Source organism: Nomascus leucogenys, chromosome 24 (genome assembly GCF_006542625.1).
Source record: "Nomascus leucogenys isolate Asia chromosome 24, Asia_NLE_v1, whole genome shotgun sequence".
Taxonomy (NCBI): Eukaryota; Metazoa; Chordata; class Mammalia; order Primates; family Hylobatidae; genus Nomascus; species Nomascus leucogenys.
The window spans coordinates 3,370,329-3,386,609 of NC_044404.1; the positions used below are offsets into that span (position 1 = coordinate 3,370,329).

The 16,281-nt window shown below is 52.2% G+C and overlaps 1 protein-coding gene across 6 annotated transcripts in view; it reads right to left on the bottom strand.

The window, feature by feature from the left end:
* The window catches only part of MORN1 (MORN repeat containing 1), a 71,859-nt gene that overhangs the window by 33,640 nt on the left and 21,938 nt on the right, over window positions 1–16,281 (bottom strand). For all 6 annotated transcript variants that reach the window (XM_030805375.1, XM_030805373.1, XM_030805376.1 and 3 more), the window contains 2 exons: window positions 6,645–6,768; window positions 5,485–5,651 (listed from right to left, as the gene is read on the bottom strand). In XM_030805375.1, the coding sequence (XP_030661235.1) occupies window positions 5,485–5,651; window positions 6,645–6,768 (291 nt within the window). The remainder of the gene's footprint in view (window positions 1–5,484; window positions 5,652–6,644; window positions 6,769–16,281) is intronic.

The window sequence follows — 16,281 nt, forward strand, 5'->3', positions numbered from 1 at the left end:
TGGCAGAACAGGCAACAGGAACTGGGGTCCCCAGTGGCTGGGGAGGGAGATCACCTCTCCCTCTTCAGTTCTTATGTGAGCGAGAAGTCACCACAGCTGGGCTGAAGCCACTCTAGTGTTGTTTGCTAAAAGCAGCCACGTCTCATCCTAAGCACATGGCCTGCTGGGAGGAAGCCAAATGTGGCAGGGCGTTGGGGAAGACTGTGCCACGCAGCATGGGGTCAGCGGTGGGAAGCGACCCGAGGGGCTTGGCGAGAGCCCTCCTGCTCTCTGGCTGTGGCCGGGCTTTGTCGCAGGTGGGTGTTCCTAGTGTGCATCGTCTGTGACTGCAGGGAGAGGGCTGCCCAGACCTGGAGCTTCCACCATGGATGTGCATGTCTCAGCCACTGGCTCAGGAGAGTCCTCGGAAGGGACTTTGGCGGGCAGGTACCCTGGAGATTTTCTGGCCCAAGTTTCTTTAGGCCTCATGTTGGATTATCTTCTGGCCTGAAGTCTCTGCCCTGTAGGTGAGTGGCCGTCTGGGTGGGAGATCCTGCTTGGTGGCTGGAGGGCGTGTCACGGTCGGTGCCAGGCAGGCAGGTTTCCCAGGTGCCGTCTCTGCGGCCACGGGGCAGGAGTCTCACTGGGCATCCTGCGTCCCATGGCTCCCAGCCCTCTCCCAGGTAAGCACAGAGGTGGAAACTTGCGGCTGGGACCAGCACAGCTGCCTGCGGTCCCAGGATGCACTGCAGGCCAGGCCAGAGGCTTCAATGGGGCCCATCTCTTTGCATGGGTCTGGCCAGAGGGAAGGACTCCCGTCTGGGAGCCAAGCAGGCAGCGCTGTGACTGGGCCAGGGACAAGTGTGAGCAAGGGACTTTGGTTTGGTTTTTTTGAGAATGCAAAGTTCATGTTTACAAGGAAATGATTCCTGGTGTATTTTCCCTGGACACGCGGGACAGCCTCAAAACGCCACGCTTTTGTTTTCTTTCAGGATGGTGGCTAAAGCCGGCCCCCCGTCCCTGCTGGCTGGTTGTGAGGTCTTGCTTGATTCTAGAGCCTCCGTGCAGCTGGGCCTGAACCTGTCTGGAACTGGCCCACCCTTCCAGGCCTGAGCAGGGGTTGCTGACTGAGGGAGGGGCTCTGGGAGCTGCCTCAGACCTCGGGGTGATGCTGGTGGGTCCAGGTAGACAGAGCTGTGTTCCTGACAATGGGGCTGACACCTCTGGGCCTCCCGGCCAGGAATACTCTTGCTGAAGCCATGATTATTTTAGTTTTCTCCTACTTGGGGATAAATGCTGTCCTGGCTGGAACTGAAACTTAGAAATGATTCCGTTTCCTCTGCAGGGCTCCTGGCCAGAGTCCCCAATGCCCTAGGGGCCTGAGGGCTGTGGTGGGGGCCTGGCAGGGCTCCAGGTACTGAGTGAGGCCCTCTGCCCAGCACTCTGCTGTCCCAGGGCAGGGAGGACACATGTCCCCACCATATCCCAAGGTGCTGTGAAGGCCACATGTTGGGGGCAGACTTTCAATGGGAGATGGGAATTGGGAAGAAAAGTTTGCGTCAACTGCTGCATGGAATGAAGGGTAACGATTCATGGATCATGGTTTGGAAGCAACAAGCCTGATAAATCAGTCCTAAATGGGATTACGGATTACATAAAGAAGGGAAGATAAAGACTAAAGAGGCTGGGCACGGTGGCTCACGCCTGTAATCCCAGCACTTTGAGGGGCCAAGGCGAGCAGATCATGTGAGGTCAGGAGTTTGAGACCATCCTGGCCAACATGGCAAAACCCCATCTCTACTAAAAATACAAAAATTAGTCAGGTGTGGTGCTAGGGTTAGTCCTGCTGGGTCCTTGGCCCGGTCACTGAGACAGGAGACAGACAAAGCAAGGACCCTGCCGACCCTGCTCTGGGGAAACCTGCCCAACCAGCCCCTTCCCGTGAGGGGTTATCCAGTTTTAAGAAAAGGAAAGTAAAAGCAGCCTGTAATCCCAGCACTTTGGGAGGCTGAGGCGGGAGGATTGCTGGAACTCAGGAGTTTGAGACCAGCCTGGGCAACATGGCGAGGCCCTGTCTCTACAAAAAAATACAAAATATTAGCCGAGCACGGTGGCTCGTGCCTGTGGTTCCAGCTACTGCGGAGGCTGAGGTGGGAGGATCACCTGAGCCTGGGAGGTGGAGGCTGTGGTGAGCTGAGATCGCGCCACTGCACTCCAGCCTGGGTGACAGAAAGAAAGTAGAAGGCTACGGGAGTGCCCCTCCCTGACCCTGGCCTCCCCCTCCTCTTCTCAGTGTGGACTTGACTGCACCAGACCCCAGGCCATGCTCTTCTCCTCCAGGGCACCCCCTGCACAGGCCTGGGTGGAGGCCAGCATGTGCACTCAGTCATCTGTCCTTGGGGTGGACACTGCTGTTACCCTCCCTTTATGGATGAGGAAACTGAGGCACAGAGAGGTTTAGCTTCACATCAGTGTGAAAGCAGCAGCCCAGCCTCCCAGGGTTGGTCTCGGATGCACCCATGAGGCCCAGGCAGAGCTCGGCACCCAACTCCAAATGTCTGGGGTTCAAGCCCCAGCAGGTCTTACAAAAACAAAAGCACGTTCCTCTAGGTTTCCCAAGGGAAATATCTTTTGTGCTGGAGAATTTACGGCTAGACACACACATCATCGTCAAGCCAGAAATAGCCTGAGCCGGGCTGAGAGCCGGGGGAGGCCCCCCAGGTAGGATCTGCCCCAGACCCAGGCAGTGGAGCCGGCGCGGGGGGCCCGCGCGGGGTAGGGTGCGATGCAGGCACGAAGCTGGTTTCAATAGAGACCTTGGCTCTGAAAATCTCTCCAAGTAGAAGGCGTGGCGCCCAGTAAGTATTTTTATGCAGAAATATGAGAGCTATTCCACCTATGCTGTGTAAAACTGCTTCTATAAACTGAGGTGAAGGCAGACAAGGGGGCGCGGGCTGGGCCCCCCGTGGCCCTGCTGGCCTGAGGCTTGGCCACCTTGGCCTCCCGTGGAGTGGCGCCGGGCCCTGCTGCCCCACCTGGGATGCCCGCATGCTCTTTTATATGATGAATGATGTCCGCACTTGCTGGTCCTCTCCCAGCCGTTGTTTGGACGGAGACTCGTCTGATCCTAGAAGAGTGAGCTCCCTGCAAGCACAGGCCCCCGAGGCTCTGAGGCTCCGGGGCTTCTGGCCACCAGCCGGGTGAGGTTTCTGGGGGCAGGGGCACAGGCATGGAGGCGGCCCTGGTGGCTGAGGCTCTTCACAGGGGCATGGGCATGGAGGCGGCCCTGGTGGCGGAGGCTTTTCCCAGGGGCACAGGCATGGAAGGTGGCCGAGGCTCTTCCCGGGGCACAGGCATGGAGGTGGCCCTGGTGGCCGAGGCTCTTCCCAGGGGCACAGGCATGGAGGCGGCCCTGGTGGCCGAGCCGCTTCCCAGGGGCACAGGCATGGAGGTGGCCCTGGTGGCGGAGGCTCTTCCCAGGGGCACGGGCAGGGAGGCAGCCCTGGTGGCTGAGGCTTTTCCCAGGGTGGCGAGGGCCATTCTGCTGCCACTTCCTCCCACTTCAGCCGTGTGAGTCATGGAACCTCAGGGAGAACTCAGGGCCGAGTGACCGGCCAGGAGTGCTGGCCGCTGAGAGGGGCTGCTGCAGACAGTGACCAGGAGGGTCACAGGCCACACAGTGCCTGGGAGAAAGGGCCCAGGCACAGCCTGCCAACCACGCCCCTCAGCCCAACCACGACCCTCAGCCCTGTCTCACTGCAGGAGAGCCCAGAGCTGAGCTGAGCTCACAAGGCGGTGTGGCTGGCTGGGCTGGGGTCTGGGGTACCCTTGGGACAGGCACACCCTGGGCAGGAAGATGTGAGTGAGGCTTTGGGGCCTACTAGGCGGGCTTAAGGGACAGGAAAGGGGGGTCCAGGCCAAGGCTCACCGGACTCTGGCTTGGGAGGGGCTGGCCCTGCCTGCTCGCCCCAGGGGCCTAGAGGGTTGGAGTTGGGGGGTCACCCCAGTGCGGCATCCGGGTCGGGGTACTATGAGGACTCAGGGGTGGCAGGTGGGGCTCAGGTCTAGAGTAGAGAGGCCTTGGCACTTGGGGAGGTGGGGAGACGGCCGCCTGGTGGTGCCATCTGCGCAAATCCTGGGGAGACGCCTCCAGGGGATTTGGGGCTGCATGTGGTGGGAAGGGCCGGGCAGGGACATGGCAGGGATTGAGCTCGCATCGGCCAAGGCAGGTGACAAGGGCTGGCATATGAGACGCATTTGGGGATGACCAGGGGCGTCTCATCAAACCTGGGACATTCATCGGCATGTGGAAGGTGGTGGCGTACAGCCCACCCCTGCTAAGTTGTGGATCTGGGCTCACCACAGCCTCTCAGATCTGCCCTGTGCTCCTCGACCCGGGAACCTGCGGCCTGTGTCCTTCCCAAGCAGCACCTCAGGCTCAGATCCCAGCTTTGGGGGCCGGGAACCTCAGCTGTCAGCTAGGCCCTCTTCAAAGGCCCTCAGACTCAAAGTGCCAGGCATTTGTCCAGTGGGGACCCCCACGCCCGACCCCCGTTGACTGAGCCTTGGGGTGCAGGGCTGTGGCAAGAAGGACCCAGTGGCCGGCAGCACCCCAGGGCCTCCCAACGCCGTCAAGACTGTTGTTCCCTCACTCCGGCACTGAGACACACAGTGTGCTGCATGGGAGGGTTTGAATCGCATACCGCTCGCTGCACGGGACGGTTTGACGCACACACCACGCTGCACAGGAGGGTTTGACACGCACACTGCTCACTGCACGGGAGGGTTTGACGCGCACTGCTCGCTGCACAGGAGGGTTTGACACGCACACTGCGTTGCATGGGAGGGTTTGATGTGCACTGCTCGCCGCACCGGAGGGATTAAGCTTTGTTTCAACTCCATAACTCTGGAATGATCCCTGTGAAGTCTAGGCCGCACATTCTATGGAAGTGCAGTTCTCACTGGCCCCAGCCTTGCGGGGCAGAGCTGGCGGCTGGGGGGTTCTGCCAGAGCACCTGGGCCTCATCTCCATGAAGAAACATGAGGCAACCTGTGCAGAAGCGGAACAGTGGGAAACCCTGCCCTTGAGAGAGCAGTCGGCGCCGCGGCCCCCAGAGCCATGGCCGGCGGCCGCTGTGGGGGCTCCCGGGCGGCAGGAGAGGCTGGGGCCGTGTCCAGGCTGACCACTGGCCTCGAGGCCTGGGTGAGTCTGCTGCCCTCAGCCAAGTAGACCCAGAAACTCTGCCCTGAGGACCCCACAAGGCTGCAGCCCCTGCCGGGCTCAGGGCAGACGAACAATTGGCGTGAGCCTCCGCAGCCACGTGGGACTGCTTGTCTGGGGATGTGGGCCGCCCGGCCCTGCTTCCTTTCACCCACGCGTGATGACTGACCCTAGGTGTGGCTTGCTCCCGCTCTGGCCTGGTTCTGGGTCCCCATGACCCCACGCCCCCTTGACTGCCGGGCCTGTGCCCACCCACCCCCAACTGGTTTGTGAGCTCCACTTACCAAGCAGGCCACCAGGGGTGTCCTCCTGGCCACGGAGGGCACCCAAATGCAGCTCCAGGTCTCCCCTGGGCAGGGGCATGTCGGCTTCTGCACCTCCCTTGGCAGCTCTGGGCCCTGGCACCCCAGTTGCGGGGCTGGACACAGGATAAGGGATGCATTCGAACCCACTGCAAAGGAATGGGGACAGCTTGGCTCTGCTCACTCCACACCAAGGTAGGGTGCAGGCAGACAGCGTGGCCCACACCCTGGATCCTGGGACTTGCCCACATGGAGTCCAGGGAGCGCTCCTCAGCCTCTCTGGGAGGTCTCCTGCTGGGATAGGGCCAATGGAGGCCCGGAGAGAAAAAGGGCCTCGCCAGGGAGAAGACAGCAAGTCTTGGCTTGAGGAAGAGCTGCCTGCCGCCCCCATTATCATTTATGACAACTCCAGCAGCATCACCTCTCGGGTGCGTTCTGACTTCACAGTGGGTCCAACTTTACCCCAAATGTCAGACTGTCCTTAACTCAGGAGAAGGGCTGGTGGGAAAAGGGAGTGTGAGGGCTGCGGCATCACACTCAGGTCTGGTTGCCTGGGGCACTGCTAAGTTCTGACTGTGAATGGTAAAATGCATGGATTTTCATGTTGCGGGGCTTAGAGTGAGGCCTCTTCCTGGAGTCCTGCAGCTCAGGCCTCTGTTTGCGTGTGGGTTTGTGCACACACTGGCCTGGTCCAGCGTGTTCCTGGGAGACCTGGTGATGTGTGCGTGGGGAGTGGCGCCCAACTAGGCCTGGCTGGTAAGAGCCATTCCCCTCCTGGCTGCACCAAGAGAGGCCTGAGCATCTCTGCAGCCGACCCTCTTCCCAGGAGCACCCGAGGGCCGGAGTCCTGATGTCTCCACTCCAGACATGGACCCAGGCCCAGAGGCTTGGGGGCCGAGCACTGGGGGAGACTGGGGGCTCTGACCAGGGGCTCGCGGTCTCAGACGGCAGGAGGGGCCACAGCAGAGGGTCAGGTACTGAAATTCAAGGGAGCTGTTTCCTTAGAACAGACATCGAATATTTCATTTGTCATAACCAGGACTTAGCTCAGGTCTCCAGGGAAAAAAGGACAAGGAATTAATGTGACCTAAATGAACTCAAAACAAACTCAAAACTCACTCATTGGTGTCACACGTACTCACAATGGGGTCTGGATGAGTGTCTCTTGGTTGTCTCTGTCCACTTTGAAAAAGCTGACCTCAGAGTAGACTGACAGCTGCACGTATCTGACGCCCGCTGAGATCTGCAGGACCCGGCCATTCTCGCCTTCCAGGAGAGAGGAGCAGGCAGTGAACACTCACAGGCACCCAGGAGCGGGGTGCGCGGGCACAGGGCTCACCAAGACTCTGCCTGCGGGCAGGGGCCCGGGGCAGGCTTCTGGGACGCTGTGTTTATCACTCAGTGGGGCCACATTTGCTGGTGGCTGTGACCCTGGCGGGCTGAGGACCCCGGCTTGCCCTCCGTGGCCTCTCTGCTCCTCTCCCATGCCCTGCAGAAGTTTCCCAGCCCTGGGATCTCTGGTGCTGGCCACACTCACCCCAATACCCCTGTACCCCTGTACCCCTCGCCTCAGGTCCTGGATCCTGAATCTCCAGCTCTAGGCCTCGGGGACCCCTGGCTCCACCCCTGCCCTAGCCTGGGGCTGGCACGCTATGGGAAGGCATCTCCTTGCCGACCAGCCTCAGGGGTTCACCTCAGGCACACCCAGGCCCTGGGCTGGTCAGGGGCGTGGGGTGGCACTGGCACTCACAAGCTCCTGGGGCCTCCATGGTGGTCCTCATCACCCTGGCGGATAGCAGGCCTTCCACGCCCATCTCCCACCTTGACCCAGGGGGATGGGCTCCCCCTCCACCAAGGTATCCAGCACACGGCCTGGCACGCAGCTGGTGCCCACCAAGTGTCTGCTGAGCCAGCTGCTCCATCCTGCACCCCACTGCTCCTGGGAACCTCAGGCTGCAGGTGGCCCCCACAGGACTGTGCCCAAGGAGTGGACACCACTGTCCCTCTGAGTTGCTGAGTGCAGATGCTCTGGGCTCTGCTGGGCAGGTGGAGGTGGCAGAGCTGGGTGTTCAGCCACACCCAGAAGACCCCACGTGGGAGTGCTGGATAGCAGGGAGGAGTGGCTTGGGCACCGTGGGTGGAGGCAAGATGGCTGTGCCAAGAGGAGCAAAGAGGAAGAGGAAGGAGGCCAGATGTGGTGGCTCACGCCTGTAATCCCAGCACTTTGGGAGGCCGAGGCGGGTGGATCTCCTGAGGTCAGGAGTTTGAGACCAGCCTGGCCAACATGGTGAAACCTGTCTCTACTAAAAATACAAAAAGTAGTCAAATGTGGTGACAGGCACCTGTAATCATCCCAGCTCCTTGGGAGGTTGAGGCAGGAGAGTCGCTTGAACCCAGGAGGCGGAGGCTGCAGTGAGCCGGGATCATGCCACTGCACTCCAGCCAAGGCGACAGAGAGAGACTCTGTCTCAAAAAAAAAAAAAAAAAAAAAAAAGGAAACAAAAGAAGAAGAGGAAGGAGACCAGTACGGTGCCCCAGAGTGGATGCCGAGCTTTGGGACGGGCTCCCAAGTGGGAAGTGACTGGACTTCAGCGAACATGGGCCATTCGGACAAAGCAGGGCCCAGGCAGGCTCCCACTTGGGGTGGCCGTGGAGGGGTCGCCTCAGAGCCTGGGGCTGCCCCTGATCATCATGGATGATGTATCACGCCCTGTACCCCTGGCACTAGGCACAGGTCCAGGGCCTGGTCATGTGGACTCTGAGGTCAAGGTCTCACGGAGAAGAAGGGGTCAACAGGAACCCAGCCTCTCATCTTACTAAGATCTGGCAAAGGAGACACGACTGGGAAAGCAAAGATGTCAAATGTAAAAACACTACCGTAGCCTGCTGGACATCTGTATGGGGATAGAGTAACTGGGATCGATTGACACCCCTCGTTCCAACAACCAAGAAAGCCGACAAAGTGCAATGAAATTGATCATCAGGATCCCGGACACCAGGCAACTCAGGACAGATCCTTGAAAGAAGGAAACAAACGGTGTGGACTCTATAATTGCCCTGGCCACTGCCTTAAGAGAACGTGCAGGATGAGCTGCAGAGAGGGGAAACTGAGGCAGAGCCCAACAAACCCCCTCAGTTGAGGAAAATGAGCAGAGAATCTGGGGAACAAGGCACACAGTCAGAGTTTTAAAATTCAAAGGGCAGAGCAGTGAAGAGGAGAGAGAGGATCCTGAGTAGAGGGAAGACCCTGCAGCCCACAGGAGGCCCTGGAGTATTCAACAGAGCACCATTCAGCACACTCGGGACAAAACTCCACAAGGCTGGGGAAGAACCATCTGAAGCATTAAGAGGGACCAGGACCTGGGCCTCACACAGGACTGGGCATGGTGCCTGTTCTCATCAGCCAGGCTGGAAAAACTCAGAAGTCACAGGAAGCAGGGGCAAGCTTTCAGAAGGGTCTTGCTACAGTCATGGGGAACCACTGGTGTGAGGCAGACAGGTCTCCAGCAGACCCGTCTAACAAATCATAAAAGCAAGACCCAAGAGGATTAAACTGTCTCCAAGTCACTGAACTGTGCCCCAGAACAAAGCTCAAGAATATTTATAGGAATACAAAAATATCCAACACCCAACAAGGTAAAATTTACAATGTCTGGCATCCAATCAAAGATTATGAGGCATGCAAAGAATGCAGGAAAGTATGGTCCATAACAAGGAGAAAAATCCATCTACTGAAACCGGTCCAAAACTGACACGGATGTTAGAATCAGCAGTAGAGGACATTCAAGCATGGTGATCATAACTGTATTCCACGTTCCAAAGTTAAATAGAGACACAGAAGACATAAACAAGAACAAAGAGCCGGGCGCAGTGGCTCACACCCGTAATCCCAGCACTTTGGGAGGCCGAGGCGGGCAGATCACCTGAGGTCAGGAGTTTGAGACCAGCCTGGCCAACATGTCAAAATCCCATCTCTACTAAAAATACAAAAAATTGTCTGGGTGTGGTGGCACGTGTCTGTCATCCCAGCTACTTGGGAGGCTGAGGCAGAAGAGTCATTTGAACCTGGGAGGTGGCAGTTGCAGTGAGCCGAGATTGTACCACTGCACTCCAGCCTAGGAGACAGAGTGAGACTCTGTCTCAAAAAACAAATAAATAATAAGAAAAAAGAATGAAGTCAAACTTCTGGAGATGAAAACTATAATGTATGAGATAAAAAATATGCTGGATGTGATTCATGACAGGTTAAACATTGCAGAAGATTTATGAACCTGGAAATGCAGTTGACCCTTGGCCAACATGGGGATGAGGGCCGCTGACCCTCCATGCGGCTGAAAATCCACATGTCAATTCTGACTCCCCCACAACTTTACTCTAATAGCATACTGTTGACCAGAAGCCTTACTGATAACAGAAACTGTTGATTAACACATATTTTGTATGTTATATCTATTAAATACTGTATTCTTATAATAAAGTAAGCTAGAAGAAAGAAAATGTTATTAAGAAAATCATAGTAAAAGAAAACAAATCTGGGCGCAGTGGCTCACACCTGTAATCCCAGCAACTTGGGAGGCTGAGGCAGGCGGATCACGAGGTCAGGAGTTTGAGACCGGCCTGGCCAATATGGTGAAACCCCGTCTCTACTAAAAATACAAATATCAGCTGGGCGTGGTGGTGTGCGCCTGTAGTCCCAGCTACTCAGAAGCCTGAGGCAGAAGAATCACTTGAATCCAGGAGGTGGAGGTTGCAATGAGCCCTGATCATGCCACTGCACTCCAGCCTGGGTGACAGAGCGAGACATCTCAAAACAAAAAACAAAAAACATATTTACTATTCATTAAGTGGAAGTGGATTATCATAAAGATCATCCTTGTTGTCTTCACATTGAATAGACTGAGGAGGAGGAGGAAGAAGAGGGGTTGGTCTTGCTGTTTTTGGGGTGGCCGAGGCAGCGGAAAACCTGTGTATGAGTGGATCCTGCAGTTCAAACCTGTTTTTGTTCAAGGGTCAACTGTACAGCTATAGAAGCCATCCCAAGTGAACCATCGAGGGAAAAAAAGAGTTAAAAAGAAAAAAACAGAAGGAAGAAAGGCAGGGAACTAGTGAACAGTGGGACAACCTCAAGTAGCCCAATCATTGGTAACACATGGGAGAGGCTGTGCCAGAAAAATTACTGGAAGAAATAATGGTTGAAAATTTTCCAAATTTAATGAAAACACCTGAGGTCAGGAGTTTGAGACCAACCTGGCCTACATGGTGAAACCCTGTCTCTACTAAAAATACAGAAAAAATTAGCTGGGCGTGGTGGCAGGCGCTTGTAATCCCAGCTACTCGGGAGGCTGAGACAGGAGAATTGCCTGAACCTGGGAGGCAGAGGTTGCAGTGAGCCAAGATCATGCCATTGCACTCCAGCCTGGGTGACAGAGCAGAACTCCATCTCAAAAAAAAAACAAAAACCTAAAATCAAGATGTTTCCAGACATACAAAAGTGGAAAGAATTCATCACTAGCAAACCTGTACTACAAGAAATGTTAAAGATTAAGTCCTTCAGGCAGAGGAAAATCAGAGCAGATGGCAATATGGACCCACAGGAAGGAGCGAGAAGAACCAGAAGCCACAGCAATGTGGGTCAACAGAAGAGACTGCTTACTGTTTATTAAGTACACATTAAAACCTAAGTGGTCATTTAAATAAAAATAACAATGTATTATTAATTTTATTATATAGATGAACATAAAACATATGAAAACAACTGCATAAAAATTGGGACTGGCAAAAAAGGTATACAATTGTACAGTTCTTACACGTGAAGTAGTATATTACATCTCTTCAAAATAACTGTGTCACAGCTTGCCAGGAGTAAAGAATAAAATAAAAAAAAGAAAGAAAGAAATTGTGGTAAGTCAAGATGTACCTCTGCTACCCCTGACACAGCAAGACCAACCCTTCCTCCTCCAATACATTTATGATGATCCCCTTTTACTTAATGAGTTGTAAAACCCTAAAGTAATCCCTCAAATAGCAAAACAAAGAGTTATAATTAATACGTTAACAGAGGGCCAGGCGTGGTGGCTCACACCTGTAATCCCAGCACTTTGGGAGGCCCAGGTGGGCGGATTGCTTGAGACCAGGAGTTTAAGAGCAGCCTGGGCAACAGAGTGAGACCTCATCTCTAAAAGAAAAAAAAAATTTTTTAATTACCCAGCATGGTGGTATGCACCTGCAGTCCCAGCTACTCAGGAGGCTGAGGCAGGAGGATTACTTGAGCCCAGGAGGTCAAGGCTGCAGTGAGCTATGATTTCACCACTGTACTTCAGCCTGGGTGACAGAGTGAGACCATGTCTGGAAAAAAAAAATCAGTTAGAAAAAAAAAAAAAAAAAAAAATATATATATATATATATATATATATATATAATCAGAGATGATGAAATGGAATCATAAAAAATGCTCAATTCAAAAAAGATAAAAATAGATACAGAGGGGAAACAAACAGCTGAGGCAAATTAAAAAATAGTAAAATGGTAAATTTAATCCTACTGTGTCAATAACCATATTAAATGTGAATGGTATAAACAGTTCAGTTAACAGGCAGAGATTGGGCCGGGTGCAGTGGCTCACACCTGTAATCCCAGCACTTTGGGAGGCTGAGGTGGGTGGGTCACAAGGTCAGGAGGTCGAGACCATCCTGGCTAACACGGTGAAACCCCGTCTCTACTAAAAATACGAAAAATTAGCCGGGCGTGGTGGCGGGCGCCTGTAGTCCCAGCTACTCGGGAGGCTGGGCAGGAGAATGGCGTGAACCTGGGAGGCGGAGCTTGCAGTGAGCCGAGATCATGCCACTGCACTCCAGCCTGGGTGACAGAGCAAGACTCTGTCTCAAAAAAAAAAAAAAAAAAAAAAGGCAGAGATTGTTAGATCGGATAAAAAAGCAAGACGCCTGTATGCTGCCTACAAAAAGTACACTTTAAAAACATAAGCAGGTTAAAAATAAAAGGATGGATAGAGCTACACCATGCTAATGCCAGTCAAAAGAAATAAAAAGTGACCATATTAATATCACAGAAAGGAGATGTAAGAGTAAAGACAGTTACTAGGGATAAAGAAAGTAATTTCACAGTGATAAGGGATCAATTGATTGAACTACATAAAAATCCTAAATGTGTATGCCCCCAATAACAGAGCCCCAAAATACATGAACCAAAAATTGATAGAAATAAAGGCAGAAATAGGCAAATCTTTTGTTTGTTTGCTTGTTTTGAGACAGGGTCTTGCTCTGTCACCCAGGCTGTAATACAGTGGTGCGATCTCAGCTCACTGCAACCTCCGCCTCCCAGGTTCAAGCAATTCTCCTGCCTCAGCCTCCCAAGTAGCTGGGATTACAGGTGTGAACCACCATGCCTGGCTACTTTTTGTATTTTTAGTAGAGATTTTAGTAGAGATGGGGCTTCACCGTGTTGGCCAGGCTGGTCTCAAACTCCTGACTTCAAGTGATCTGCTCACCTCAGCCTCTCAAAATGCTGGGATGACAGGTATAAGGCACTGCACCCAGCAAGGCAAATCTATCGTAGTCAGATATTTCAATATGCTACTCTCAATAACTGATAAAACAGGCAGACAGAAAATCAGTAAGGTTATAGTATACTTAAACAATAATATCAACAAAATTGACCTGATTTATAAAATATCGTACACAACAAAATTCACATTCTTTTCAAGTGCACACAAACTCTTCCCGAAAATTGAAGAGAGAATTTTTCCCAATTCACTCACCCTATGAGGACAGCATTACCTTGATAGCAAAACTAGACAAAGACATTACAAGAAAAGAAAATTTCATGCCAATATCCTTTACGAACAGGGATGCAGAAATTCCCAACAAAACTTTAGCAAACTGAAGGACAAGATAATTCATTGCTCTATTAAAAAAAAAAAAGAAAGAAAAAAGGCCAGGCTTGGTGGCTTATGCCTGTGATCCCAGTATTTTGGGAGGCTGAGGTGGGAGGATCGCTTCAGCCTGGGAGTTTGAGACCAGCCTGGGCAACATAGTGAGATTCTGTCTCTATAAAAAAAAAACAAAAACAAACAAAAAGATAATTGGGGAAAGAATACTCTTTTTAACAAATGATTTTAGGACAAATAGATATCCACATTCAAAAGAATATATAGCAGTAGGACCCCTTCCTTACAGCAAACAAAAAGATTAACACCGAATGGTTCACAGTCCTGAACGTAAGAGCTAAAAATATATAATTTTTTTTTGAGATGGAGTCTTGCTCTGGGGTGCAGTGGTGTGATCTCAGCTCACTGCAACCTCTGCCTCCTGGGTTCAAGCATTTCTCCCTGCCTTAGCCTCTCAAGTAGCTGGGACTACAGGCACCCGCCACTATGCCCAGCTAGTTTTTGTATTTTTTAGTAGTGACAGGGTTTTGCCACGTTGGCCAGGCTGGTCTTGAACTCCTGACCTCAGGTGATCCGCCTGTCTTGGCCTCCCAAAGTGCTGGGATTACAGGTGTGAGCCATCGTGCCTGGCCTAAAAATATAAAATCCTTCAAAGAAAACATAGGCGTAAGTCTCCATGACTCCAGACTAAGCAAAGTCTTCGTAGATATGACATCAAAAGCAACAAAAGGAAAAATAGAGAAATTGGGCTTCATCGAAACTTAAAACTTTTGTGTTTTAAAGGACACCATCAAGAAACTGTCAGACTGCCCACAAAATGGAAAAATGTATTTGCAAATTAGATATCTGATAAGGGGCTTGTGTCTAGAATATGTGAAGAACTCTTAAGACATTTTGGTGCAGAGCAGGCGAGCTCCACAGCAGGGCTTAGCCTGTGAGGGTTCTTGGCTTTGGCCAGGGAAGGATTCGAGGGTGAGTGGGAGGTATGGAAGCGGCAGGGCTACAGCACCTGCAGAGTGGGGCTGCCCCACAGGCAGAAAGCAGCGGCTCAGGGCAGTGTTGCAGTCATGTTTATACTCACTTTTAACTGTGTGCAGATCAAGGGGTGGTTTATGTGGACATTTCTAGGGAAGCGGCAGTAACTTTTGGGTCATCAGGCCATTGCCATGGAAAGGGGCGGTAACTCCCAGGTGTTGCCATGGTGATGGTAAACTGGCATGATGCGTTGGTGGGTGTGTCTTATGGAAGGCTGCTTCCGCCCTGGCCCTGTTTTATCTAGTCCTCAATTTGGTCCTGTGTCTGAGCCTCACTTCTGGAGTCAAGTTCTGCCTCTTATCTCCATTTCTCCAACTAAGATCTACAAATGGCCCATAGCACACAAAAAGATGCTCAACATCATTAGCCTTTAGGGAAATGTAAATCAAAACCACAAGAAGGCACCACTTCACATCCACAAAGATGGCTATATCCAAAAGACAGACAGGCCAGCAAGGTGGCTCATGCTTGTAATCCCAGAACTTTGGGAGGCCGAGGCAGGTGGATCACGAGGTCAGAAGATGGAGACCATTCTGGCCAACATGGTGAAACCCTGTCTCTACTAAAAATACAAAAATTAGCTGGGCGTGGTGGTGGGTGCCTGTAGTCCCAGCTACTTGGGAGGCTGAGGCAGGAGAATCGCTTGAGCCCGGGAGGTGGAGCTTGCAGTGAGCTGAGATTGCACCACTGCACTCCAGCCTGGACGACAGAGCAAGACCCAGTCTCAAAAAAAAAAAAGGCCGGGTGCGGTGGCTGATGCCTGTAATCCCAGCACTTTGGGGAGGCTGAGGGCGGTGGATCAAGAAGTCAGGAGATTGAGATCATCCTGGCTAGCAGGGTGAAACCCCGTCTTTACTAAAAAAATACAAAAAGGCCGGGTGCGGTGGCTCACGCTTGTAATCCCAGCACTTTGGGAGGCCGAGGCGGGCGGATCACGAGGTCAGGAGATCGAGACCACGGTGAAAGCCCATCTCTACCTAAAAAAAAAAAAAAAAAAAAATACAAAAAATTAGCTGGGCATGGTGGCGGGCACCTGTAGTCCCAGCTACTCGGAGAGGCTAAGGCAGGAGAATGGCGTGAACCCGGGAGGTGGAGCTTGCAGTGAGCCGAGATTGCGCCACTGCACTCCAGCCTGGGCGACAGAGTGAGACTCCGTCTCAAAAAAAAAAAAAAAAAAAAAAATACAAAAAAATTACTGGGAGTGGTGGTGGGCGCCTGTAGTCCCAGCTACTCAGGAGGCTGAGGCAGGAGAATGGTGTGAACCCAGGAGGTGGAGCTTGCAGTGAGCCAAGATTGTGCCACTGCACTCTAGCCTGGAGGACAAAGCAAAACTCAGTCTCAAAAAAAAAAAAAGAAGACAGACAATAGCAAGTACTGAGGAGGGTGTAAAGCCATTGGAACCCTCTTCATTGCTGGAGGTAATGTAAAAACCTTGCAGCTTTTCATGTTCAGACTGAAAAGGAAGAAGTAAAATTGTATTTATTTATAAACAATATGATCGTATATAGAGAAAATCTTAAGGAATCCTCCAAAAAACTAGTAGAACTAATAAATGAGTAAAGCAAGTCAAAGGAAATGAGGTCAATATGTAAAAATCAATTGTAGTCTATAGCAACCTCTGAAATGAAGTTAAGAAAATTCTACTCATGATGGCATAAAAAGAATAAACAAATTTATCAGCATTTAGAAATAATAAAATAATTATAATTCAATATCTAATAAATAACATTATTATGTATTAATAGCTTTCACAAAGAAGCGCAAGATGTGTGCTGAAAGGAACAGGACGCTGGTGATAAAGTAAGAACTCTACCTAAATGGAGAGATGCTTCTGTGTTCAT